Source organism: Coptis chinensis, chromosome 5, assembly GCF_015680905.1.
Source record: "Coptis chinensis isolate HL-2020 chromosome 5, ASM1568090v1, whole genome shotgun sequence".
Classification (NCBI taxonomy): domain Eukaryota; kingdom Viridiplantae; phylum Streptophyta; class Magnoliopsida; order Ranunculales; family Ranunculaceae; genus Coptis; species Coptis chinensis.
In genome coordinates this window covers 74,174,761-74,201,995 of record NC_141460.1, presented here as the reverse complement: position 1 = coordinate 74,201,995, position 27,235 = coordinate 74,174,761, and the positions used below count along the sequence as shown (strand labels likewise).

Below are 27,235 nucleotides of genomic sequence, written 5' to 3'. Positions count from 1 at the left end.
TTTCTCTTAAGAACAATAGCATGTACATAATGTGAATACTGTTAGAAAAATAATTTGTTCAAATCCATTTGAGATATGAATGAGTAATTTGTCTCCCAAATTATCCCATATTGATATAAAATAGGTTTCTGAAAAGAAACAACAGTACGTAAAGTGAGAAAAACATTTTCGAAAGAGTGTACTGGTTCGAAACAGTGCATTATGCCGAAAAGGTGCGACCTTTCGAAATGTGCACTGGTTCGAAACAGTACATCATGCCGAAATGGTGTGACCTTTCGAAATAGTGTTTTATGCCGAAATGGTGAGTCTTTTCGAAACATGTGATTTTTCAAAGAGTTGCTTATTTTTTTTCAAGAGTCACTGTGTTGTTTCGAAGAAGCACCACTTACCTATAAATAGTGGATGAATTTGGAGAGAAAGACACCAGATCACACAGAGTTCTGATCTTTCTCTTCTCTCCCTGTTCCTAGTCAAATACTATGTTGTGTTCGCTGATTCTATAGAATTGAAGTGCTAGCTTTCTATAGAAGGAAATTCGTTCTATCTTGGGAGACAGTTTCCCATCAACCTTCAAGCACCGTGAGGGAGAAAATCTGTCTTAAGGACATAGCTAGTGATTATCACTAGGCTCGGATTTAATCATTGGTAAATTAAGTTCATTAGTTGAACTAAAAAGTTTGTTTGTTTGTTGAATTAAAAGTTTGTTCATGATATATTTGTTATATCAATTTGATTTTCTTGTTTACTTAACATTAAGGGGGTGTTTGGATCCTATTTATTTATTGTCAAAAAGTGTTTATTAGTCAAAAAACATTTTTTGAAAAAATAAATGTGTTTGGTTTCTTAAAAAAAAAAATAGTTTTTCATCCAAAAACACTTTTGGTCCCAAAACTTGTTTTATGATAATTAGGTAAAACTTGTTTTTAAGTTAAAAACTATTTTTATTGGTTTCAAAAATACAAACTTTTGGGGCTTAAAGGCAAATGAACTCCCTGGATGTTTTAGACTTTAGTGATTTATGCCATATCTATGCCAAAATATATCCTTAGAAATATAAATAGAAATCTGATTTGATAAAATAGCTTTTAAAGAAAAAGTCACAACCAAACATGTTTATTGAAAAACTGTTTTTTTAGAATAAATACTTTTTCATAAAAGTGTTTTTTAAGAAAAAATAATTTTTTGAAAAAATGAGAACCAAACACCCACTAAGTATATTTTTAAAATAAATTTCCTACAAACTTAAGACAGATTCTTTATTGCCTTGAATTAATTTGGTTGAATTAATTTAGGCTATACTTATTGTTAACTTTGAATGCACTAACAACTCTAAAGCAGATTTTGTTCACGTCGGGTTAATAAGCGGTAGTAAAAAGAGTGTTATGGCGGCAAAAAATTATCTCACCGTAGAGATTGGATTTGACGCATGATTAAGTAACACACGGAAATGTATTGGTCCCAAAAAATACAAACTTTGGAGGGCATTCCGATAAAAAAATACAACTCTAAATGTATTGGTCCCAAAAAATAAAATCAGTTATGGTTTTATTAAATTAGGACTTTATTCAAATATATTAACTTCTCTGGAATGATGATGTCATCATATAAAGTTTGGACATTTTTAAAGTTTATTTTGCTAGCATCAGTTTGGTCGGTATAATAATAGAAGTTTAGACATAAATGTTTAGACCCTGGGACCACACCTATTAGTAACGGCCGGTTCAAGACTTGAAGTCTTTTTGACTCTGTGTCAAACGAACCAATAACTAACAGCAAATTTAGGCACTGAAGTCGTATGGTTTCGAAAGGACGCATATTCAAAAAGTAAAAAGGATTAAGGCTATGTTTGATAACCCTATTTGCGGTGATAAATAATGGCAAATGCAAAAAACTCATATTTGCCACTGTTTGATACATTTTTAATTCGGTGGCAAATTTTCCAAAGATTTGCCACACTCTTTGATTTACCACTATTTTTGTGACAAACTTTACATTGTGGGGAGCTGAATAAATTTTGCCACGCCAAAATAACACCTGAATTTGCCACCGAAAAAAAGAAATTTGCCACACCAAAAGAAAAAAACCTGATAACATCTCTCCAACCCAACTTCTTCAAAAGCCAACCAGTGAGTTGCGATTTTCTCAAGGAAGAAATCACTTCCTCTCCTTCATCCCTCCTCCTCTCTATTGAATTCTATTTACTTTAATTGTTGTAGATCTTGGCTTGTTTGTATTTACTGGTGGTGGTGGAACACAGGAATAGTGGCGGGTTTAGGTCTTTCTGATTTATTACCTGTTCTTGTTGCATTTCTGTTTTGGGTGTTCTTCTGGGTATCTTGGTTTTCTGTTTTCATTACTTTCATAGTGTATTACTGATGTTGGGGTGTGGTATTGCTCTTGAAGCTGTCGACATTGTTTCTTTCATTATATTCTGCAGCTATGGCTTGGCTGTATGGTTTGGTTCCCTCATGATAATTCGAAAAGGTTATACCGGTGGGGATGTGATAATTGTTCTGATGGCTATTGTGACCTCCTCCATGTAAGTATTAAAATATGCTCTGCACCAAAATATTCGGAGAAGTAGAATTAAATGTTGCACAAGACAACAAATAAAGAAAAGAAACCTACAGACACTTTTTGGTCTTGCCTATAATTGTGAAAATTCACATTAAGACCCTTAGTCATTTTGCATGATTCTGGAAGTTCATCAAGATTTAACAAGTTGATCAATTAACAAAATAGCAAAGTTTTGACCTCATACTTCAAAAGATAATAGGACAAATTTACAGATCATTGGCGTGATTTAAAGTTGTTTTTCTTTCAGGTCTCTAGGCGAGGTATCTCCATGCATGAAGGCATTTGCAGCCGGAAAGGCCGCAGCATACAGTATGTTTGAGACAATGAACATAAAGCCAGATATAGATTCATCTGACACTGGTGGGCGAAAGTTGGATGATATTTGTGGTGATATAAGAGATGTTTATTTCAGATATCCAACTAGACCACACGAGCAAATACTGGCTGGACTTTCCTTGGCCATACCCAGTGGCATGACTGTAGCCTTGGTTGGAGAGAGTGGAAGTGATCAGTCTAATAGAAAGATTTTATGATCCGCAATTTGGTAAAGTTTTTATAGATGGAGTAAATCTCAAAGAGCTCCTGCTAAGATGGGTCAGAGAGAAAATTGGACTTGTCAGCCAGGAACCTGTACTATTTGCTTCTAGCATCAGAGATAATGTATCATATGGCAAAGAGAATGCAACAATGGAAGAAATTAGGGCTGCCAAGTTGCCCCAGGTTCTAATTTTCACTACTATTACTTTAATATTGTAGCATAGTGATCGAACCTATTATCGCTCGTTGAATTTAGTTGTATTTCAAAAGTAAGTCCGAGCATAATTATAATGTACCCGGGTCATCATAGAATCACATGAAGATCTTAGATCCTTTGTTCATTCATTAGATATTTTTAAATTATAGGGAAATCGTCAACTAACAATACAAATTATCACCGTGTCTGAAGGGACTTGAAACAATGGTTGTTGACTTTGGAACTCAGCTTTCAGGGGGTTAGAAACAACGAGTTGCCATAGCTAGAGCAATTCTTCGTAACCCAAGAATTTTACTCCTAGATGAAGCAACAAGCGCGCTCGATGCCGAGTCAGAATGGAGTGTGCAAGAGGCATTGGACAGGTTCATGACTGGTAGGACCACAATTATTGTTGCCCATCGATTGGGCACAGTAAGGAACTCTGATATGATTGCTGTCATTCACGATGGCAAGGTTGTTGAAAAAGGTTTGATCCTCTTGCATCTGTAATAACATTTATGTGCAGAGATATTTTTCAATGTTTACACAAATTTGTAGCACTGCCATAGACTTACAGCTCCGTACATATAGAGGTTAGTGTCTCTACCCCACCCTGGAGTATATCATGATCCATTTTAAGCATGTCCAATATCATGATCAAATTTTCGTGTTGAATAATTTGAAATTTAAAAAGTACAATTTAACACTTAAGTCTCATTTCTTGTATAACTGAAATTTCATTTCTCGTGTCGAAGAAAAGGAGCTTGTATATTAGTTAATTTCTTATTCCAAAAGTTGACTCCGCTTAACTATTTTGCTTTTCAATTCTGATTTTAATTCAATATTTTTCTGTAGATGAAGTATGAGGAAGCCAGTGGAGTTGCTAATGATGCTGTAAGAAATATAAGAACTGTATTTTCTTTCTGTGCCCAAGAGAATGTGATAGCCCTATACAGAAACAAATGTCAAGCCCCAAAGAAAGCAGGGATAAAGCTAGGACTGATTACTAGGGTTGGCTTTGGGCTCTCTTTTCTTCTTATTTTCTTCCTATGCAATCAGTTTCTATGTTGGGGCCCAGCTTGTCCGGGATGGAATCATTTTAGTGTTTGCTATATGAAAGCATAAACCAGTTTTACTTCTGTTGAAGATGGGAACTTCAAATTTACATAATATAGTTATATTTGGCTGAAAAAGATCATCGAGCTTGATTTGTTCAGAATATCATCTATTACTTTTGTGTAGACAATGCTGATGCAATTTATTGTTTGGTGGCTTTAATGGTAGCTATTGTGATCTTTATCACAACTATTTTGTTATTACGCTTGTCATTTATAATTGTAAGCAGTATGTGAATTATGAAAGGCCTACTGATTTATGGAGTCTTCTACAGTTCTACTAGACACCCCGAAGTTCCCCAAATCCTTTTTAACATAACTTTTTTTGCTTACTGCCCATAAAATTTGAGAAATATGCATTATGGATTATAATATGCTTCGTATGCTCGTACCCAGCTCAGTGCAGAGCAGTAGTGGAAAAAAATAATATCTATATATATATTTTTAGGCTTTCGTAATCATGTTGGAGACATGCAGTATGCGTATACCTTTGATTTAAAGTGTTGAAACTATTCCATTACATGAACATATCACTTAGGATTTGGGAGCTTCAAAAGGAGATTCACCTAGGACTTGACTTTAAACGTTTTATCAAATCCAAAACCTACAGTAAACTTGTGTCTTGCATATGACGGTAGTAGCTAAGAGATTAACATCGTGTCTTTCAATGGAACTATATATAAATAAAATAAATTTACAAATAAGAGTAGTTATAATTTTTAAATCTTAAATATTTTAAAAGCACAAAAAATAAAATATTTGCCGCGGCAAATTTGGACAATCAAGCAGTAGCAAATGGTTGCAAATCAGGACAAATGATATTTACTACAGTATCATCAAACAGTGGCAAATTAAATTTGTCATAAGTTATTTGCAAGTGTCATATAGCAAATTTGCTAGTGGCAAATGGCAACAAAAGTTGCATTTGCCACAGCTCTTATCAAACACAGTCTAAGTTTGAACAGCCACAACACTTAGAAGTAGTACCACATAAACGGTTTAAACTTTTACGGGGCAACTGTTGTGAATAATACGGTTCACGGTACAAATTCAGAGAGTCTAATGTCCAAACCGCTAGACTTACTCAATAAATAATATGCGTCATAACCAAAAATCAGAAAGTACGAAGTGAATATGCTAAATTGACGATTTTATATACTAAAAGGTTTTGTACCTATTAGAGAATTGTTTTTCTCCTGGCTTTCAAACCAAATAGTTTCTAACAGTACGAAACATTATTCAAAGGGTTTGTCCTGTTCCTAGAAGTCTTGTGTTTAGTAACTTTTACATATTCAGAACAGGAATTTGGTTCTGTCTCTAATGGAAAAGGTACTTTCGACGGCCATTCTTTCTCAAACAGTAGCACGTTCACATATTATTTTGTGAGTGAATTTTTTTTTTCAGAATTTGTTTCTATTTTAAAAAATAACAAGGTGTGTTTTTATTTCATAATAGAAATGACAACATCACCAGGTTTTACTATTCAGGTTGTTCCTATTGCATTTGCTAGACCTACTCGTCCGTTTAATAGTATGAATATTTTGGTCCCCGATGACGACCTTATGTTCGTAGAGGTGGAACTCAACAACTACAGGTGTCTACTAGCAATGGTGGATACTGATTCAACTCATAATGCTTAATCTCGGTGGAGTATGTATCCGAGGCTATTGGATTGAAACTTCATTAAGAATGTACAAGCTCTATGAGAGGCTTGAACCAAGAAGCCCGAACCGGTGAAAGGACTTCGCTTTGGAAGTTGACATTAAGATGCAATAACCCAATTCAGGGAAAGGTGGACCTGATGGTAGCTCGCTTAGACCATTTTCAAGTCATTCTTGGAATGGATTTTTTGAAAGAGAACAAGGTGGTAGTAATGCCACACTTGGGGGGGAATTATGATCAAAGATTCCACGAAACCTTGTTTCATTCCAAATGTTAGGAATGGTTGGTGCTAAAAGGGTTCTAAAAATATTTTATTATTTGTAAGATGTATGTGTTTTACTATTGCGCCAAAAAGTGTCAATAAAGAAGATTGTTTAAGATATTATTCTGTAAGCATACTTGTAAGCAAAATTGAGGTCTTAGAAATGTTTCGACACTATATGAATGATATGTGACATTCTTTAACAAGACGCCTCACTTGCTAAACATATATCTAAATGGTTTTCCAATTTATTGACTTTGTCATGAGAAATTGGAAAATGTGGGGGATTATGAATATCATTGAATTAATTAATTCAAAATTAGAAATTTGTTGAAGCATTACTTAAAAGACATCAAATGTGGTGTTTTACTCTAGGAGAGATGCATAAATTTCTTGGAAATCTTCAAAACAAACGTATATAGCAAGGTCCACTATGGAATCAGAATTTATAGCGTTGGACAAGGCTGGAGAAGAAACTAAGTGGCTTCAAAATTTCTTAGAGGATATTCCAAACCTTAAACTTGTACCCATCTCGAAGTGTGTATATACATTGTGACGACCTAATCTGCTATTGGTAAAGCCGCAGTAGCATGTATAATCTGAAGTCTCGACACATACGTCGTAGACATAACACCGTTAGACAATTGCTCTCAAATAGAGTTATCTCAATCGACTATGTAAGGTCAAAAGATAACATTGCGGATCCACTTACAAAAAGTTTAACAATAGAGCAAATAGAAAGATTATCAAGGGGAATCGGCTTAAAGCCTTTGAGATAATCAACTAAGAGTCATCATAATGGAAAAACCAACCTAGTTGACTGGAGATCCCAAGATCTAGGTTCAATGGGCCAACTGAATTATATTTGTGACTCAGTTAGCACTAAAGAGTAATATTATACTCTAACACATTCATATATAAGACAGTGCATATCTGCCGCGAGAACGAGGATAAGTCAAGTTTTTAATGATTTACTATATCTTGGAAAGTTATGTTATCCAAGTGGAGTATTGGCGGAGATACTTTTATAGAAATCACCTATGTTAGTCACGAAGTGGGGCGGACTATGAAAATTTTAAAGGCAAATGTCTCAAAAGCACTATCTGAAACCAAGAAGTGTTCAAGGCCAAAATGAACACAAACGTGAGAACCAACAGTATTCGAGAAGGTACTGCGTGAAGATAATTGTCTAGGTTTATACAAACGGCTGACAGTTCAAGGACATTAATTGAAGTCTACTAATCGTCCAATTAAATCCGATCATCTTTCACTAAGGCAAGTTCAAGGCCTCCTATGCTACTTGACCTGATGCGGTATCTTTTCATTTGTAAAAGAACAGAAATCCGATGTTTATGATATAATAAGCCAAATTTTCATTCATGTGGGGGATTGTTAGAAAAATGATTTGTTCAAATCCATTTGAGATATGAATGAGTAATTTGTCTCCCAAGTTATCCCATATTAATATAAAATGGATTTCTGAAGAAAAAAAACAGTACGTAAAGTGAGAAAAATCTTTTCGAAATGGTGTACTGGTTCGAAATAGTGCATTATGCCAAAAAGGTGCGACCTTTCGAAATGTGCACTGGTTCGAAATAGTACATCATGCCGAAAATGTGTGACCTTTCGAAATAGGCAATCGGTTCAAACAAGTTTTTTCCCTCTTAGAAATGGTGTGTCTTTTCGAAACATGTGATTTTTCAAAGAATTGCTTACTTTTTACCAAGAGTCACTGTGTTGTTTCGAAAAGGCACTACTCACCTATAAATAGTGGATGAATTTGGAGAGAAAGACACCAAATCATACAGAGTTCTAATCTTTCTCTTCTCTCCCTGTTCTTAGTCAAATACTATGTTGTGTTCGCTGATTCTATAGAATTGAAGTGCTAACTTTCTATAGAAGGAAATCGGTTCTATCTTGGGAGACAGTTTCCTATCAACCTTCAAGCACCGTGAAGGGAAAAATCTGTCTTAAGGACATAGTGATCATCACTAGGCTCGGATTTAATCATTGGTAAATTAAGTTCATTAGTTGAACTAAAAAGTTTGTTTGTTTGTTGAATTAAAGGTTTATTCATGATATATTTATTATATCAATTTGATTTTCTTGTTTACTTCACATTAAGTATATTTTTGGAATAAATTTCCTACAAATACAACTGATAAACACTTTAATTATCCTCCAACATGGATATAATGTGAACAATAACAAAAAAGTGTACTACGTACTTTCTTCATGAGTCGTCTACAAAAGCTTGCCATTGATGAATTAGTGACCCTATAAAAAGATTAAACTGTGAATCGGGTTTCTGGAATCAATCTGTTGTCCACATTACTATTAACTGCTACTGTTGCGATACCAGATAACTTTTGTAATAATATAGTACATACTTCTACTGGCAAGTCAGTTGGGTATAAGTTTTCACAAAAGATAAGCTTGGTGCTATTTGCAGGCAGGGTGTGAAGGACGAGATTTACACTGTCCGAGATGCGCCACTAAAACCTTGAAATTAGAAACTTGAAGCGCCCTGCAATGTTGGTTTAGTAGTGAGCAATGCAACTCCCCTAGAGGTTGTTGTGTGGAGCATATAATTCTGCCCTTTTGGTCGAGCTCAATGTCTAGCTATTCTTGTTCAGGATGTTCTGATCCATTAGAATCAAATGACTACAAAGTTTCTCTTTATCTTCATTTGATGGGATCTAAAGTTTGTGCTCAATAAAAGGTTCCTGAATGACTAAGTGTAACGAGTTGTCCTGGAAATGTTTGGGAACCACCTTGGACTTGCAAATGAGTGGAAACATGGACATGATCCAAGCTTAGAATTGTTAAAAATATCACATGAATGCTCTGCTTCTATACTACCCTCTCTGTTATGTTCCTTTGAGATGATCAAACAGCCTACATGGTTAGACTCTGCCTTATGAGTATGACCAGCTGGAACATAAAATGTTTTTGTATGGTTATGAATACTCTTCCCTTCAGATGAAATTACATTCTTGTAGTTGCCTACTGGTTCTAAGAGGGATCGAACTTATAAGTTCTACCAAGAACGCAAATGAGGATGCATCATTGCAGTCTTGAAATGCCAGCAAGTTTTAACTTGATGTGAGTATGTGACCCCTATGGTATGAAAGCTGGTGGTGGAACTTATAGAAGCAGTCTTAAAGCAAGTCCTTTTATGGCCAATTCAATTTTGTCTTTCGGAAAACATTTGCTCTTCTTCACGTAGATATTCAAATGAAAGCTAACTAGTTATTCTTCATACTCCTACCCAACTCTTACGGTCTTATAGCCCAATTTGGTGAAAAACTGAAGATTCTATAAAAAAAAGTGTGAATAGTTTTCTTTAGTTTTCCTTCAATTTTTAGCAAATATGATGGAAGATATACATAAATATTTAACACATTATATTGCAGAATGATGATGCATTCTACGCCCCTTCCACCCACAAAGATAACTCCCACGCAATCGCTTCTGCACTTGTGGTTGTTTGTTTAACTTAACGGAGTCTGTATCGTGAAAAACGTGTTCAACGGAGGGTTTAGGCTGCACTGGCACTGAACGAACGGCATCCAGCAAATTGGCATCATAACCACCCGACCTCTTGTCAAGCCAAGCTACAATGTCAGCAAAAACAATCTCTACATTGTGATCTGGCTCTCCAGAAGTCAGAGCATGCCACATTCCTGGATACATCTTTATTGTCTTATCTACACTTCCCGCTTGCTCATACAATGCACGACTTACTCCTGGATCTGTTACTATGTCTGCTTCTCCGTGTAACACGAAAAATGGCAATGTGACCTACAAATATGATTATGTAAGCAAAAATTTCAATATATCTACAGTGACTAAAATTACAGTATATAGACCATGTCATGCTAAAATTATACCAGAAGTTCATTTAAATCACGCTAATTATAGACAATACTCCCCAAAAGCTCATGCACACTGTACTAAAGCTGTGCTTGTAAGCTTGTTTACCCAGAAGCTTGAAAACATTTCCTGGTTGATATTTGAACTAGAGCAGGGGTGATCAAGGGCTTGGTAATTGATCCATGCCAAAATCCTACCAAACTAAAATATGTTCAGAAAAGACTTTATAGCTTTTAAAACGGTAGCAAAGTTTTGACTGGATTTTCTTCTCCTTTAGTATAGATTTTGGCAGTGGAACTTCCTACCATACCCCTGAACCACTTTTCCTTCTTGTTCAAATCTACCCTGGATAACTTTGCAAACCTACCAGATAATGAAGCATAGCCTAAATGAAATTCGATCTTAATGCCTTAAAACATTACAAACCTCAGATAAGCTGTCTTCAAGGTTCATGCTAGTCCTCAGCATCTCTAGGGCTGTCTTTAACCTAGGCTTGTCTTGGTAAATCAATTTGTTGCTCCTGATCTGCAATAGGTTAAGATCAGTATGCTCTGATTAATAACTTAATTCATTTTAGAGGCATGAGTGCTGGAATTCTGCAATCACTTCACCTCTTCTCGCTTGGTGGGATCTTTGAACGCCGAATCAATGACATCTTTTGTGGGTACTATTTTCCATTTGGGTATTATCTCCTCCACTCTGGTTAATATGTTGACAACCATAGGGTGTGGTTTCACCTTCTCCGAAATCTGCATAAGCATGAAAATAGAATCATTTTATCAAACTTAAGAGTAATTAAATGAAGATTGAATGGCATTTATGACATTGTGTATATGCATATGTAGCGCTTTGACTTTTTATACTCCTCACGCTCAGCACTACCAATTTCCAATTTTATTGGCAGTGATTATCTTGGAATGATTTAGACCTCAACCTAGATTTTATTACGTTCAGGATAGCTTTACTGAACTATTTCCCAAGTTCTTGGTCATGGAAACACTGCGATTTAAGGGAATCAGGGAATGCTTATTGCATGGAATAATTTCTTCTAAGTCATGCATGGATAACGAATTTGATCAAAGTTTGGTACTATGAAATTGCGAATGAGCTTTTAGTCAAACGTGCATCAACTTGGTAGTAAAAAAAATGGACTATTAGCCAAGATTTACCAAAGCCCTCAAATACGTTTCAACAATGTGACATACAATTTGCCAAAACCTTTAGATAAATTTGCTTTATACCAAACACATCCGAGTGTCAAACTTTTAGCATAAAAAGAACAGTAATATGTCATAAGGATAAGTATTTGAAATTTACCTAAAAAACAATTAAAATTAGTTCCTAAAGCTGAAAATCTAAGCTCAGTTTGATGATACCTTGCACATAGGTGCAACAAGAAGCGCACCATTCCAGAAAGCAGGATCCTTTTTGTGAACTAGTAGAGCCACGGCTCCTCCCATTGATTCACCGTACAAAAATCTAGCCTTTCCCTTGAACTCTTCCTGTCCTACAAACAACCAAACAGATCAAAGTAGTAGTTGTTATCATCGTTTTGTGTGACATTATATATTCAGTCAGTATGTGTTCCCTCAAAAAATAAATGTGAGGGATTAGGAGCAAAGACTACTCTTCTTTTCTCTTTTTTTGATTGAATAAAACAATGTAACATGAATCACGAGTTTGAAAGACAAAAATTCAGACTACAATTGTCATTGTAGTACAAGAAACAATCTCTACAAAATTTCAAATTTCCAACCCCCATTACAAGGTACACCTATTATTGGTCTGTAACCTAATACTACGTAACCCAACCTTACAAAAGAAATTTTGAAATGTGATGCTTACCACATACAGACTTGAAGAAGGTGCTGCAATCATTGACAATGTAGTCAAACTTTTTTATGTAACAACGGGATCCCCTGGACCGACCATGACCTTCATAATCAATCCCAATTACTCCATACCCTGCACACGCTAGCCTTGTTCCACATCCTAAAAACATTAAATTTTGGTTAGGTTCAACCAGACATAAGAGTATACAATCAAACAGACTTCACTAGCCCTTTTACCACAACAAATAATTTCTAAAGTTCTAACATAAACTACGTTTAGTTAAGAAGTCCTAGGAGTCCTGTTTTTCACGCCACATATATCAATGTTGTTCGAAAACATTGTCCATTCCAAGAACAAAAGGTTACAAGAATCTTATGTGTTTGGTGTGAAAAAAACAGGACTGTAAAAGTTGTTTTACGACACAAGACCAGCTATCCCCATCTCCTTTAAGACCATTTATCTGGAGACAAATAAAGGATGAGAAATTCTATAACTATTTTCTAATACAGATAAACTGGTCTTGGCAGAACACACCATTTTAATCAAATGGCTAATGCCTCCATTGAAAACATAGCATGCCAGTCGTTTGACTTCTCAGTGTGTTTATCGAATGTCTCAAATATAGACAGTTTCTAGTCAGATGGTAATTTCATAAAATAGTGGAAACTTTGGCCTGAAAAGTAAAAGTTGAAGAACGTGGTCAGCTCATTTTGGACTGTTTAAAATTTCAATACTCTTCCAATAGAACACTCACCACATCGGCAGAAAAGCTTAAAACAGAATTTAATCTTTAAGAGGTATATAATGTGGAAAAATTCCAAGTTTATTAAAAAAAAATGGTCTAGGAAATCACATGTGCTTGCACACTCCTTCAGGAATGTAAACAAATTCATTCTAGAAGATCATATGGTCATTTTCATATATTTCCAAGTCGGAAGGATCATTTTCAGGTCCACTACTTTACAGGGTCCATTAAAAGAGTTGAGTCATTAACTCAACACTTAGTGAAAGAGACTCAATTCATAGTACCAACTCTGGAATTCAGTCATCCATCTTCACTCTTAGTTGTTGGTATGTTGGTTTGCCAAACTAACCAAACGATATGGCCCAGCTAACAACCTAAATATACATTAGCGTAACCAAAGAGCAAATAAAAAATGTTTGATTACTGAAGGCCATTACTAAACTCCAAACATTGAAAAGCTTGTCTCAACAGTTAAACTAATATACTTTCAAAGTCAAGACAGATGAACCAATTACTTTTATACTAGTATTGTTCTGTTGAATCAATTGATAGCTAGAGTTTGAATTAAAAATTAGTAAATTCATGCTATGTATACACTGGGGCACATACCATATCGCCTATGAAATTATAAACACCTAACAATATAATCAGAACAGTGGATGAAATAAATGTTTTTTAGTGAAGTAGAAACTGATCAGATCATTGTAGTTGTGTGAAATAATGGAGGAGCCAAAACCTTGAAAGGTAACTTGTCTACATTTGTGGATCAAGCCTTAGTCGACTGATAGTTAGGAAGTACTTGTAGAGAAAGATGAAGATGATCAAAATAAGATAAAAAGATGATCAGAAGACCATTAGTTAAACATGGGTATTGAATTCAAGCCAAATCTAGTACATACAGCACAGAACTGACACACTCAAATAAAAGCTACTCAACAACTTCATGATCTCATTGATAGCACCTCTAGCTATAGAGCACTGATGGACGTTGTGTAAAAGAGAAGGAAAAAAAAAGCTTTTATTGTCTATGAATGCATTTATTATTACCTCTCATGTAACTGCTGCATTCCATGCCATACCCTGCAAGCCATTAATATAATTCAGTAAATAAAAAAATAAAAAAAACCACAATTCTGGAGAATGAGAGAGAGACCATGGCAAAGAAACACAAGAGCCTTTGGTGAAGAAATGGGCAACCATCTGCAAGTCAAGAGCTGCACTCCTCTTGCATTCCTTATATATTCCTTTTTCAGATCATAAACATGCACCCCATCAGTATATATATTACACTTATAGACCTTTAGTTAACTATGACAACAAATCCAGAACATAAAAAAGTTCATAAAGGTGCAATGGTACAAGAATTAGCATTACATACCTCTTGATATTCCACTTCCATCTCTATATCTCAAGAACTACGTTAAACAAATGCACCTATTCTTCCAACCAAAACAGTGTAACTTCAAATGCTCATGCTGATCTACAAGGGACACAAGAAGATATATTTGCTACAACCCCTTTGATACATTAAAAACAAGTAGCTCAAAAGAAGAAGAACGTCAAGAGAGCGAGTGGATAGAGTAGAAAGAAGAACATGCACACAGACCAAGATGGCAAGAAGCTTTGGTTTGTTTAAGCTTTTCTATGAAAAGTTCCAAGGTTATATATTGTTGCTATGCGTGCGCACCCCAGTCCAAGTTCTCTTCATCAAGTTTGAGATAACCTCATTAAATACACTCGTATCAGGGATCCCCATCGCTATCGTAAACTCCACTATATACAACGCGATATATTGAGAGTCAAATTCTCTTTACAAGTTCTGAGAAATTCTATAATTTCTCATAAAGAAACCCATGGGCCCTGTACACTTTTCTTGATATACTATGTTTAGTTGGGTAATTGACACCATCAAAGATCAGTTAAGCCGTGCCGTGTAGGTGTTGAAACTGGGAAGTGACTCATAATTAATATCCCACCATAATTTCATATAACGTGATCGAGAGTGATTTGTTTTTCAAGAACTCTAAGCACAAAGTTTACTGATTCCTCTTGATCAACTGCAACCCTCAAAATATACCCCCAGATTGTATTGGAAAATATTGCATGGCAATAAATCGGTAAAAAATATGAGACACTATACCATTTTATCCATTGGCTTAAATAATACCTCAAAAAAATCCTATTATGAACTTCGGCCGATCCTTACGAAAGCATAAGTCATTCATCTCACGGTTGATGGTTGAAAATTTTGCGTATAATAATTTAGACACTCAAATCAAGTCGCTGCAAAAAGAATAGTTTAGTTTAGTTTATATATGGGAGAAAACTATATGTGCTAGTATCTAACAAGTGTACGTTGTACGTTAAATTTTAAGGATTTAATGACCACTTAACACGTGTTTAACAAAACCATTACTTGAAGAGTTCGTCCACAAATTACATTGGTTGGAAGCTCAGTTTGTCTGAACGAAACGACTGATTTGATTGACTGCACAATGCCCATCATGCAGTTGAAGAGGATCCACATACATGAGAAAATCAAACGATCATAAATGGATTAAGACGTAGATTGGTTGGACATTGGGATAATGAATGAGAAATTGAGCTCATGAGTCATGAGTAACGCAATTGATGAGCTCAGTGTCTCTGGTCGCAACATAATAATTAAGTAATTTCTCTTTCACTTATCAGATCTACGTGTCAGCCTCTGATCCACCACCTATTCAACAACCATGGATGGAACGTGGAGAGTTGTGGAATCTCCATTTTTCACCATAATGGATTGGATTGCAGGTCTGAGCCCATAATATGTCAGGTGCCATACTCATATTTAATCCATTAACCCCTAAGGTCATCATAAGTCATAACCATAAAAATGGTGAAGTAGGTGGGCCTTTAATGGACCTCACGCAATGGGGAAGGCCCTCTCCAGTCCCAGCACACAAAACTACGATAATGTTAGTGAAGAGAAAAAACCCACCCACCTTATAATAAGAGTTCTATTACTGACGGACTCCATATTGTGTTAGGCAGCCAAAAAAAAACAATTATTACAAGTGTACCGGTTTCAAAAAGTTCAAAAAAAATAATTATTACAAGTGTGTCATTGGTCTAAAAAATTGAATTCGAAAACCCCAAATTTAAACGATTTGAATAGTTCGTTCATTGTGCAAACTCAACGATATAGTCACACCATTTGTACTGAGTCTCCAACGATATAACCACATTGTTTGAACTAAGTCCTAAACGACTTGGGCACATCGTTTAACGATGTGCCGTGCCACACCAGTCAAGAGGTCAAAAAACATAAATTTATATTTTTTCAAAGTTCAAATCCCAAACGGTGTAGCTATATCGTTGGGGACTTAGTCCAAACCGTGTGGCCAGGAATTTCAACTTTGAAAAAATATAAAATTTTGTTTCTTGGCCTCTTGACCGGTGTGGGCACATTGTTTGAACTAAGTCTCAAAACGGTTGGCCAAATCATTTAAGACTTTGTCCAAACGGTGGGGCCAAATTGTTTGAGACTTTGTCCAAACAACTTTGACACACCGTTTAGACTTATTATTGGGTTTCGTTTAAATTTGGGGTTTTCGAATTCAATTTGTTGGGACAATTTTTTTATTTTTTTGATTTTTTAGAACGAATGACACACTTTAATGATTGTTTTTTTTTTTTGGTCTGCCCAACAGTCCGTCAATAACAAATACCTATCATAATTGTCCAGTATACCACTCAAAACAAGTTTTTACACCAGTGTCAACGAAAATGCAAAGTTTTGAGACCCAGGGAACGAACGTTTTTTTAGAGTGGAGTAAAAAAGAAGAATGAAGAAGGTGATGGAAGGAATAGCGTCAATAGCATTGTTACCATCTGGTTGCATTTCAGGCCATTTTATTCACCTTCCTGATTCTGTTTGTTACGGTCTTCAAGGCACTGGTAAACTTTCTTCTTACTCACTACTCACTGCTAAATTTGCATTTTTGTTTGCTTTACAGTAGTAGGCTGTTACATTTTGGAGAAATTTTTTGTTTGATTAATTGAACTACCTATTTATGTTTGTTTGATACTATAAGTTTCCAACTTTATACTGGGCTAGTTGAAGTTTCAACTGAGGAAATCAGGGGATGCCCTTTAATAGTGCAGTAGTTAGAAATCAACCGTTGTCGTCTCCAGAAGTTTAAATGCTTTAGCTTGATGGAACTGTTATGATGAGGCCAATTGCATGCTTTTGTTGCTGAGGTTAGAGGAGAACAAAAAGTTGGAAAGGACTTGAAGCTTGAAAGTATGCTTTGTACTATTAGAAAAATAACTTTTCCTCAACCTTTTCAGAGGACGTTCTCTCTGTGGCTACCTATGCACTTAACAATTACACTCTTGTCCTGCTTCAGCTTGATGAGATGACCCACTTTGCTGTATCCTTGTATCTTTGGGTCGTTGTATGCCCAACTGCGATTTTCTCTGTCGCACTTGCCAAGGGTTGTTAAACACATGATGAGCAGTCTGAAGGGTGTCTACCTAATAGGGTTGTCTCCTTATCCATGCAGATGCTCGATGTGAACCTATGCTTCATTTTAACTTTCTATATCATTGATAAAAAATATATATATAACAAAATAGAAAAACCATACAAACCATACCTATGCTATCAAAAACATGCCAAGCCCGTCGCTCAGGCTCTTGCTCAGCCCTTGGGCTCACTAGTTACATGTTGTCTTTCTTTCTCTTTTCTTGCTTTTACATTAAATATTCAATTCTATTGTGACAGAATTAGCATGTGAAAGAGAATGCAGCAGGGGCGAGGATTACCGTTTAATCAAACTCACAATCATTGACTTTAATGTGAGACCAGTTTGCTTCTTCTTATTTTGTTTTGTCGTCACTTCATAAGTTGTTTTTTTTCTTATATGTCGACATTGTGCAGTGTCTGGGTTATTAAAATTTTAAAGTAACTGACTTATGCAGACTGAGAAAGAGCGAGCTGTTGTTGTTGAGTGTAAAGGGCATGATGCTGCTAGGTTTCAGAATGTTGACCAGGCTCATGGGTAAGCCTTCTTCACTAGTGTCTCTAAATGGCACATCTTATATCTCCTAGCCCCATGAATTGTATATACTAGAATGGAAAATTTTGGATAAATCAATCAAGCCACATCTGGCAAGTTTTTATGTGGTTTGAGACATTTAGACAAGTCAACTTTTAGTGATGATAATTATCACGACAACAACATGATGTCAAAGAGCCATTTCAGAGTACAGATTAAATGTTGATTAATGATTAAGAAAAATGAAAAGAATGAAAGTGGCTTTGGCATCCTAAGAAAATTCCCTTTGCTGATGAATGTGTAGGTTACAGCTTTTCAAACTTCTTTATTTTTCATCTTCTTTATTTGGTGCTTATGAAATGATTGTAGAATTAATCCTAAAGTCTCACTAAAGCACTATAATCATTCACAGTTGGGAGGAAGATGTTACGGATTTGGTTGAACAGAAATATGTTAAACGGAAGCTTTCAGTTTCGTTTGAGTGTGAGACTCTGAAGGCAGAGAAAGAAGCGGAAGACCATATCAGGAAGTTCATGCCCAACTTAGCTGGACTAGATGCTGTGGGTAAGTCATCTAGGTTCCTGATTTCATGTCTTATTTTATTTTGGAAAAAGGAAAGGCTTTGTCTTTGGTGCAGAAAATGGTGTGGAGTAACTATATTTTACTAACCTGTTAGATGATGGTGGAAAATGAGAGAAAGAACTGAAGTTAGGTACTTAGGTAGAAGTAAAATTAAAAAGTAAGGTTGAGCTTTCTATGAAAAATGGAATTCCACGACCCAAGCACAACAAAAATGTTGATCACGGTAATCACATCTCTTGCCTCTTGGCACACATGATCAACAGTCTATGCTGGAAGTAGGTCCACATCTTAATTTGGCTACTCCAAGCATCATAGTACATGAATTTTAGTGTGAACACAACAAATTGTATGAGAAGATCACACACACACACACACACACACACACTAAAAAGGAGTAAAAGAATTATAGTCAAGATTTTCTTTCGCTTGTAGAATCCTTACAAAGTTACAATCAGTTTATGGTCCTGATTTTGTTGTTCTCTATTGCTATTGCCAAGTGCAAGTTATTTTGATTTGTATTATTCCAACGAGTATTTGAATGAGTGTAGGTCTATCTGTGCCATAAAGAAAAAATGCCTCACATAATTTCTTTTGGTAAACTAATAACTGCTAAGAAAAGAAATTTTACTGAATAATGTAGTATTATTCTGTATAGGAGATCCTGCACAGCAGTCATTAGTTGGGATACAAATGCTTGTTTTCTATTTCTAAATTTTTCTTTAAATGCAGTTAATGTTGGCCGGATGAGCATTGAGGGCTTGGATTTTGAAGCATTGGACAGCTTTGATGAGAAGCACGAACCAGAATAAGACCAAAATGTAAGGGTATTGCATCTCGTTTACGTTTTACTGGATTAAAATTTTGATACAAAATTTGCTATAACACTCATGTCCAAATTAAATGTGCTTCGAAATTATACTTTTTTTGACACCAGTTCGTTACGTAAAGATGGAAGGTTAAAATGCATGTATAGTTGAAATTTTAATGAAAAATCTTCGACCAAGGTACTCATGTCAAATTTATTAAGACCAATGCAGCAAGTTCACTTTTGCTGAAAAATTTAGCATTTGGCATGGTAGCATCTTTTTTATTATGTGTCACTTGGTACACTATAGAAATGCATGGTTATTTTAGGAGCATAGAATTTAAGTGTATCGCAGAATGATCTCTCTCTCAAATTTGAAAAACTGGTCAAATTGCTTGCTCATATATCTCATGAAGTTAACTGTATCGCAGTATGGTGGAAACCAAATATCGATATCAAAATCTTTCACTGAATTGAAGAAGTATATAAAGAAATAAACAAAAAATAAAAAATAAAAAAATCAACTCCTAATTATCACATTTAGTTACTTCTATACCTTAATGTCAATCTATCAGATTGAAACAGATTATGCTTAAGTTTTTATGAGGATATCAATCCAATGAGACTTGCAATGTGGACCAGAAGTCATATTGTTCTTGCAATCTAACTTTTAGGATATCCTTCAGCCTATAGTAATGAAACTATTTTATCGCGGTTGAAATTGTGTTTGCGTTCACAAATGGAAAGAGCTATATTGCGAAGCACTAAATACTGTATTATGGAACTTGTTTCTCACACACTGATAGAACATATATGTTGGCGAGTAGATTATACACTATGTGCATCATATCAAATACATCTGACAGTAAATCTGATCATTTGATAGCCTATAAGTCTATAACCACTTCTTTCATTCTTTTTTTTGGATCAATTGCTTTTATGCCCCAATTTTGGTGTGTTGATTGAAGGTAGAAGGACATACATAGATATATACAGTTACATTCTGAAAATCTTTGCCATAGGAGTACTACTAACCTTGGCGGCATAGAACTGTTCTCTGGTAATCAATACTAGAGATTGAGAATGCTTTATTAGATATAACTAGGCAATGGGTCCAAACTTGCCTAGTTCTTTAGCCTAAGAATAGCAAGTGCAAATTGTTGTAGTCTGCAAGGCAGCTGAGTAGGCTTTCGGAAGTTAACCATCCTTTAGGGGGACAAAGTGATATCAAGTCATGGAGACACATTTGGCGTGCTTCAGACATTTTATGTTTGGAGCTAAAGATTAGATGGGAAACCCCACAAGAGTAACACTCCTGTTTTCAATCTCCTCTCCACTTTAAATTCAAACACCATGCATGAACCAAGGCGATGAACAACAAAGTGGATAAGGATGGAGCAGTGTAAAGAATGCCCCATGATACCTAGTGATGTTTCGCTTCATGAATTGAGAGATATACTTGCAGACGTTGCTAGGGTAAGGGGATGGGAACAATTTCATAGTCCAAGAAATCTCTTGTTAGCACTAGTAAGTTCAGGCTATCTATGTGGAATTTTTTGTGTTAACTTTAATTTCTTATCTGTGTAGGTGGGTGAAGAAGTCTGGGGGCTCTCTGAGATATTCCAATGGAGGGGTGAAGTTGCAAAAGGACTACTGAATTGGACTGCCTGTGATAAAGAGCATTTAGAGGAGGAGCTCTCGGATGTGTTACTCTACCTGATTCAACTTGATCTTGGTCGTGCAGCTCTGACAAAAATATCAAAGAATGTGAAGAAAAAAAATACCCTATTGCAAATGCATACTTTTCTCTTGGAAATAATTAGAAACCATTGATCTTTGCATGTCTTCCCACACAAGTAAATTTTCATATTAATCATGTTTGATAGGAGCTGTGGCAAATGCAAATTTTGTCACCATTTGCCACTGGCAAATTTGCTATGTGACAATTGCAAATAATTTGTGGCAAATTTAAATTTGCCACTGTTTGATGATACCGTGGCAAATATTTTATTTTTTTCATTTTTTATGTTTTTAAAATATTTAAGATTTAAAAATTATAGTCACTCTCCTGACTTCACCAAATTCAAATCTCATGTGTTGTAAATGAGTTGAACTTTCGAGCTATGAGGGTACTATGGTTACAAGGATGCACGGGAAGAAGTTTTCTTGTTCTATAAATTATTAATTGAGAGTCTAGAGAAATTTATGCGTATGTATGTCTTTTTTTTTTTTTTTTTTTGAACTAGGGGTTAAAAATACCCAACCTTTTATTAAGCCAAAATACACAAGTAAAATTTTCCGTCATTATCCCTTTTAATCAACTCATCGAGTTTTTTATCCATAGGGGGATATAGAACATAGACTCATTACATAAGGAGCTTTTAACTTTTTATAGGTAATTTGCCACTTGATTACCTTCTTGAAACACATGCTTAAACTCAAGCTGAACATGAAAGAAATGCCACTGAGTCTGACATTTTTAGGTATTTATTTTCAAAATCAGTATGACAGTCTAAAAAAAGTAAGTGGATACATAGCCCTCACATCAATGAAAGAATAAAGGACGGCTCAAGAGTCGGAAGAACCATTATAGTTCAGCTATGCAGGAAAAAACTAAAACACAAAAAATAATATAAAACTACCAGGGAAGGTGTAACATGACTACCACTAGCCTAATAGTGCAAAGTTGAGTGCAATATGAACATCCACACCAATTTGAGCTTCAGCTTTCTCTAAATCAGTTGAGGCTGAGCTCAGTTTCTGGTTGAATTCCACCAGCCTTTTCTGAATCTGGCTTACGTCAATTTGGTCAAGTGGCACTGCCTCAACAGCAACTATATCTGCAAAAGAGTTTGTATGGATAAACGCAAACCCACTACTAACAAAGTATTTGCTTACGTCATTTCCATCATGAACTGAAAGTACCCCGGGCTTGAGCTCAGCAATGGTGGCAACATGTCCAGGCAAAACACCCATCTGTTCAGTTGTTGCAGGTATTATGACCATTTTCACCTGAAATCACCAGTAGCATTAATGCTTATATTTTAGTGTTCTAAACAATACATGGTTTAAAATACTAGCAAGTAGAGCGTGGAGCAGAAGTGAGCACTGAAATAGGAATGGGATTGCCATAATGCTTTACTTGAAAATCTATTAATAGTAAAAACTTACTGAAACAGAATGGGGAGGATTTAGAGTGAGGGCGGAAATATATTGTATGAGCATCAAAAGCTGACAACTAATTTCTCTCCATTTAGAGACTCATAGATTAAACTTTATTTTTTTTCAATTTTTGTTTGTTAAGTAGTAGATTTACACCAAGTAGTAGTCAAGGAACTGTAGGATGAGAAATCCTACAATGCAAGTACAATAATAGCAAAGAATACAGCAAGAGCGCTCAATCCCAACCTCAACAATGTGACAACAACCCATACTCGATCCATGATAGAATCCCACCTAAATTCACACTGCTCAAAGTGGAACACATTCCACAATTTAAAGTGGTTTAGTAAACCCAGAAGCCACACCCACGGATGGAATCAGCGAACGTGCAATTTCACTTTGCCCGGGCGAATAAAAAATCTGAATGAGATGTACCATATAATTGATGCACATCTGTCGTGTTAAATCATACGCTTCAGCGTCCCCATACGCTTGATCTGCAACAGCGCGAAACAGGTAGTTACCATCCTCTAGCATACGTTTGAGTTCAAAACCTTTTACTCTTCTGATCTCAAGCTCAAACTTCCGTTCCCTCTCCTGAAACATTGTAGAGTATTGAAGGCTCGGAACATTTAGAGAAGGGCAACTGACTATGAAAATTGCTAGTTATATATAACAAATAACTAAATACATCTCATCTCTTGCATTTTTGTTTAATCGGGAAACTGAAAATTTTCATTAGAAACAAAGAAGAACTAGGTCGAGAAAACTTATGACTATAAAAGAAAAGAAAAGAAAACATTCTCAAAAGCTACACTCTACAAGCAAACCAATTAACAATCTCTATCCATAACATTCCCCCATCTCGCTAGAAAGTGTTCATAATAAACAATTCTCAAATTCACAAACACTTTGCTGCAGTAATAAAGAAACCCCTTAAGGGCTATAACGACCTATTGTGATCCATTACTCTACCTACAAAAGTATGTTCCAACCACATCCCCACATGGTCACAGGCGGAGCCATATATTCCAAATAAGTTGGCCTCTATTATAGACTAGGAATGTATGCCTGAGTAAGGAGATCCACTAGCCTGGACTAACCCAAAGTAATCCAGAGATCTCATGGAAACAGGACCAGTTATGCCAAAAGAAATGACAAACCCGAAGACTGAAGTACATGATTAACTGACTCTCCAACTCTAGCACACAAGCACAGTAATCCAAGAAACTTGCTTATATGGTTATACAATTTGCCCATCCCTCTTAACATAGTTATACAATGTCGATCCTTATCCAGCAAGACCAATGTTTGAGGTGAAAAGCAAAGTTTTTATGCATTTACTAATCTAGACCTAAAAACAACCACAGTGTCCTAGATTTAATGTTTGATCCAATAGGTACAATATAACACATATTAAAAAGAATAGTTAATGTTATGTGACTTAAATCTTCGGAAAACACTCACCAATAGCACATCTCTTCCGCTTTCACCTATGAAGCACGGACGCGGACACAAACGCGGCGGCACATGCATATCTTAAAAAAGCAGGACGTGGACACAGCAAGGACGAGGATATTAAATAAAATTTTAAAATTTATTTGTATTTATGTAGTTGGGTTTAGGGTCATATATCATAATTGATAAAGATTCAAAACCACAAGAACAATAAAAATAGTGGTTGTTGGGGGCGAGAGACTTTACAAACTTTTGGAGGCGATTTATGAAGTATGTTTAGTTGTTTAGACTAGACTATTATTAGGTCGTCCAAATTAGAATTGTTCTTTACAAACTTTTTCATTTCTTTTCACACATGCAATACATTACTTTCTACAAACTATTCCATTCAGAAACTGAAATCTTTTAAAAAAACAATCATGATAATTTTGCATGTACATTAAAGAAGTGTCAAAACAAAACAAAAGATACTCAAAAGGCTCTGTTCCATAAACTAAAATTTGTACCACGCGAAGGAACCGAACCTAATAACTTGATGGTACTTCAAAGTCAGTTTGTCACGGTCCAACATGAAGAAAAAGACATGAGCAAGGACCAACAAACAACTCTAGACCGATCAAATGCATCAATATCCTGAATTTGAATAAATTACTATCCTAACATTAAACCTCCCACTGATTTCATATAAAGCTAGATAATACAGTTGCAAGAGGAGTTTATATGATCTAAGCTCGGAAGATTGTTAATTGTTGCACGGTAGGTACAATATGGATAATATAAAGAACACCAAACTGACTTCAAAGTATGGATTATATGGTCTTTAATTCATTTTCCAGTTTCCACTCTTTATAAACTGAAGAATTACTGAGATCCTAAGTTCATATTAACACCTTCCTCTTTTGTTTTCTTCAGCAAGTTACACTAGAGAGTGAGTAGAGACAGACTGCCTGAAATAGTGGATTGCAAGAGTTTGGTGCAGGATAATCTCAGTAATCATTTGACTAATAGCAACTCTAGCAGATGATTAAAAAACTAATAGCAATACGTATAAACCCATACACAGAAAGACACTAGATACATGTCCCAGAGGTTGCAATGAATCTAACAATCATGCATACAATACATTTACGAGTTATACACAAATATAAAAGAATGAGATAAAAGCTTACGGCATCATCAACACTGTTGTAATCTTCACCTTCACGGTAAGACCTAGGAGAAAAATGCCTTGAATCCGATTGCGCATTCCGAGCTGAAACAAGTGGCCAAGCAGCAGCTCTTCTAGAAGGACCAATTCTCACAGCATTCGAACCACCAGAGGCAGTTCTTCTTGAACTTAAGTTTCCACCCGAAGGTTTTGGGGGTGGGACTGGAGGGGGAGGTGGTTGTGAACTACCAATAATAATCTGAGATGTACCAGTACTCGAGCCCTCATTCTCATCTACTTTCTCTCTGATTCGAAGACCACCCAACTCTTTCATCACAATCCCATAATCCAAAACATCATCACTACCAACTTTCTCCTTCTCATCATCATACACAGTCTCCCTCACAACAAACTAATTACTCTCACCAAAAAGTTCATCTCTTTTCGTCATTTTTTCCTCAAAACTTACACAAGAATCAAGTGAATCATCATCCAAACTTCCTATTTACAACACTTTCTCTTCCTGCTCATCCCTTGTAACATTCACAATCTGTACCTGAGGGACCAAAGTACTAGTACTAGACTACGAAGAACCCGTAGAATGACTCTGATTATTCGAAGTAGAAGCTCTCTGAACTAAAATTCTAGTCATCTTAAATTTCCAACTCAACCCCTCAAAATTGTCCTTCAAATACCTAAATGCTTATCACGTGCTCTAGCTTTAGGTATAGTGAAACCAATACCAAAGCTATTGTTTGCTCTTCCTCAAATATCAATCTCTGCATCCCCCTAACAATTCTCATGAGACCACACAACACTCAAATAATTTGTATATCCTCAAAACTCACCAATAAATATACCTTTTTTTTATTATTAGAAAATAATATACAAGAAGAGATGAGAAGAAATCGAGGAACGAACCAGGTGGGTTGGGTTTTGGAAATATGTTATCGGGCTCTTTTTTGTTTTCTTTTTTCTGTCGTGCGTTATTTTGGCGTGGCAAAATTTACAAATTTGCCACCGATTGAAAAACGTATCAAGCAGCAGCAAATGGGTGATTTTTTACATTTGCCATGACAAATCTCTGTTTTGTTTCAGAGCATTTGCAATGCAGGGAAAAAGGGGGGTTTGTGACTTTTTTCACCGGGTTGGGACCAAAAATCGCTGTGCAATGCATGGGTGAAAAATCCGGTGACTATTTTCCCCAGTTCAAAACAAGGTGAAACCTTCCACCGAGATAGTGACTGACTTGTTAACTTCGGACGGGATCTTGGATTCCATCTGGATTACAAAACTCACCAGACAGAATCCAACATCCCGTTCGGAGTTCTAACGGCTAGTTTACCAACGGTCATAAAGTCAGAACGGTAAAAAACGGTCAAAACAAAAAACTTTGGTATATATACAACATTTGTTTCATTTCAACTCACACTTCCAACAATCATATATCATATTTCTTCTTCTTTAAAATCAGTTCTTAAAAAAAACAAAGTATCAAATGGCATCAACTCAAGCATCTCAAGCAAGTGGTAGCACTCAAGCAAAAGCGAAAACTCACTTTAGCATGTCCGATGATCAAGCTCTATGTCTTGCTTGGATAAAAATTAGTGGAGACTCCATTGTTGGTACTTTCCAAAATGCAAAAGGATTTTGGAATCGTGTAACAAGCGAGTTCAATCAAGCACGTGGGTTGGATAGGTCTTCCGATTCAATTAGTGGTAGGTGAAAATATTTTCAAAAATGATGAACAAGTTTGTTGCAATTGTGAATGCGGTGGAGGCTCGATATGCAAGTGGTACAACAATACAAAGCCGGGTAATTACAACGTTGTCAATTTGGAATTTATTGATTATCTTAGTCTTAGTCTAATTATTTCCGTCTTAGTCTAATTATCTTAGTGTATTTATTATTTTCATTTTAGTCTTAGTCTAATTATTATTTTAGTTCAATTATCTTAGTCTTAGTGATTATTTTAGTATAATTACCACAATTTTATTTTTTAGTTGTTTGAGGCAAGGATGACGTACCAACTACAAGAAAAATCGGCTTTTTCACTTTATCATTGTTACGTTACACTCAAGGATAATCCAAAGTGGAGTAACGTTTTTGAGGCAAGGTCAAGCCGCCCCACAAAGGGAAAATGTCACAAAAATGATGGTGAAGATTCAACTTCTAATTTACCAAGTATTGGCGGAGTTGAATTGGAGGGTTCTTAAGAAATAGAGAAATAGAGTGT

At 35.7% G+C, this 27,235-nt stretch overlaps 4 protein-coding genes across 12 annotated transcripts; 2 read left to right on the top strand and 2 right to left on the bottom strand.

The window, feature by feature from the left end:
- Positions 1-1,946: 1,946 nt before the first annotated feature.
- On the top strand, positions 1,947-4,710 carry LOC147498850 (ABC transporter B family member 3-like). Of its 5 annotated transcripts, XR_015195607.1 has the most exons (4): positions 1,947-2,539; positions 2,825-3,297; positions 3,524-3,797; positions 4,166-4,710. XR_015195607.1 is itself a non-coding variant. In XM_086560728.1 (2 exons), the coding sequence occupies exons 1-2, from the start codon at positions 2,376-2,378 to the stop codon at positions 3,108-3,110; spliced, it is 450 nt and encodes a 149-aa protein (XP_086416854.1). In that variant the 5' UTR covers positions 1,947-2,375; the 3' UTR covers positions 3,111-4,710. The 5 variants fall into 5 exon arrangements, 1 of the variants encoding a protein (XP_086416854.1); XR_015195605.1 differs by having other exon boundaries at positions 3,524-4,710; XR_015195606.1 differs by having other exon boundaries at positions 2,825-3,797.
- Positions 4,711-9,646: 4,936 nt separating this feature from the next.
- Positions 9,647-15,086, bottom strand: LOC147498849 (caffeoylshikimate esterase-like). 3 transcript variants are annotated; one of them, XM_086560725.1, is made up of 9 exons: positions 14,971-15,086; positions 14,182-14,283; positions 13,957-14,047; positions 13,851-13,883; positions 12,071-12,217; positions 11,602-11,732; positions 10,837-10,974; positions 10,652-10,750; positions 9,647-10,153 (listed from the first exon to the last, which is right to left on the bottom strand). In XM_086560725.1, the coding sequence occupies exons 2-9, from the start codon at positions 14,200-14,202 to the stop codon at positions 9,755-9,757; spliced, it is 1,059 nt and encodes a 352-aa protein (XP_086416851.1). In that variant the 5' UTR covers positions 14,203-14,283; positions 14,971-15,086; the 3' UTR covers positions 9,647-9,754. The 3 variants fall into 3 exon arrangements, with proteins under 3 accessions (XP_086416851.1, XP_086416852.1, XP_086416853.1); XM_086560726.1 differs by lacking the exon at positions 14,971-15,086 and adding an exon at positions 14,410-14,579; XM_086560727.1 differs by lacking the exons at positions 13,851-13,883; positions 13,957-14,047; positions 14,182-14,283; positions 14,971-15,086 and adding an exon at positions 12,813-12,978.
- A 1,404-nt stretch (positions 15,087-16,490) lies between these two features.
- On the top strand, positions 16,491-20,988 carry LOC147498848 (uncharacterized). The gene is made up of 6 exons (XM_086560724.1): positions 16,491-16,742; positions 17,572-17,645; positions 17,769-17,848; positions 18,258-18,409; positions 19,157-19,245; positions 20,820-20,988. The coding sequence occupies exons 1-5, from the start codon at positions 16,631-16,633 to the stop codon at positions 19,234-19,236; spliced, it is 498 nt and encodes a 165-aa protein (XP_086416850.1). The 5' UTR covers positions 16,491-16,630; the 3' UTR covers positions 19,237-19,245; positions 20,820-20,988.
- A 688-nt stretch (positions 20,989-21,676) lies between these two features.
- On the bottom strand, positions 21,677-26,092 carry LOC147498847 (ATP synthase subunit delta', mitochondrial-like). Of its 3 annotated transcripts, XM_086560723.1 has the most exons (4): positions 25,022-26,090; positions 22,830-22,991; positions 22,158-22,244; positions 21,677-22,072 (listed from the first exon to the last, which is right to left on the bottom strand). In XM_086560723.1, the coding sequence occupies exons 1-4, from the start codon at positions 25,331-25,333 to the stop codon at positions 22,067-22,069; spliced, it is 567 nt and encodes a 188-aa protein (XP_086416849.1). In that variant the 5' UTR covers positions 25,334-26,090; the 3' UTR covers positions 21,677-22,066. The 3 variants fall into 3 exon arrangements, with proteins under 3 accessions (XP_086416849.1, XP_086416847.1, XP_086416848.1); XM_086560721.1 differs by having other exon boundaries at positions 21,677-22,244; XM_086560722.1 differs by lacking the exon at positions 22,830-22,991 and having other exon boundaries at positions 21,677-22,244; positions 25,022-26,092.
- Positions 26,093-27,235: the final 1,143 nt, after the last annotated feature.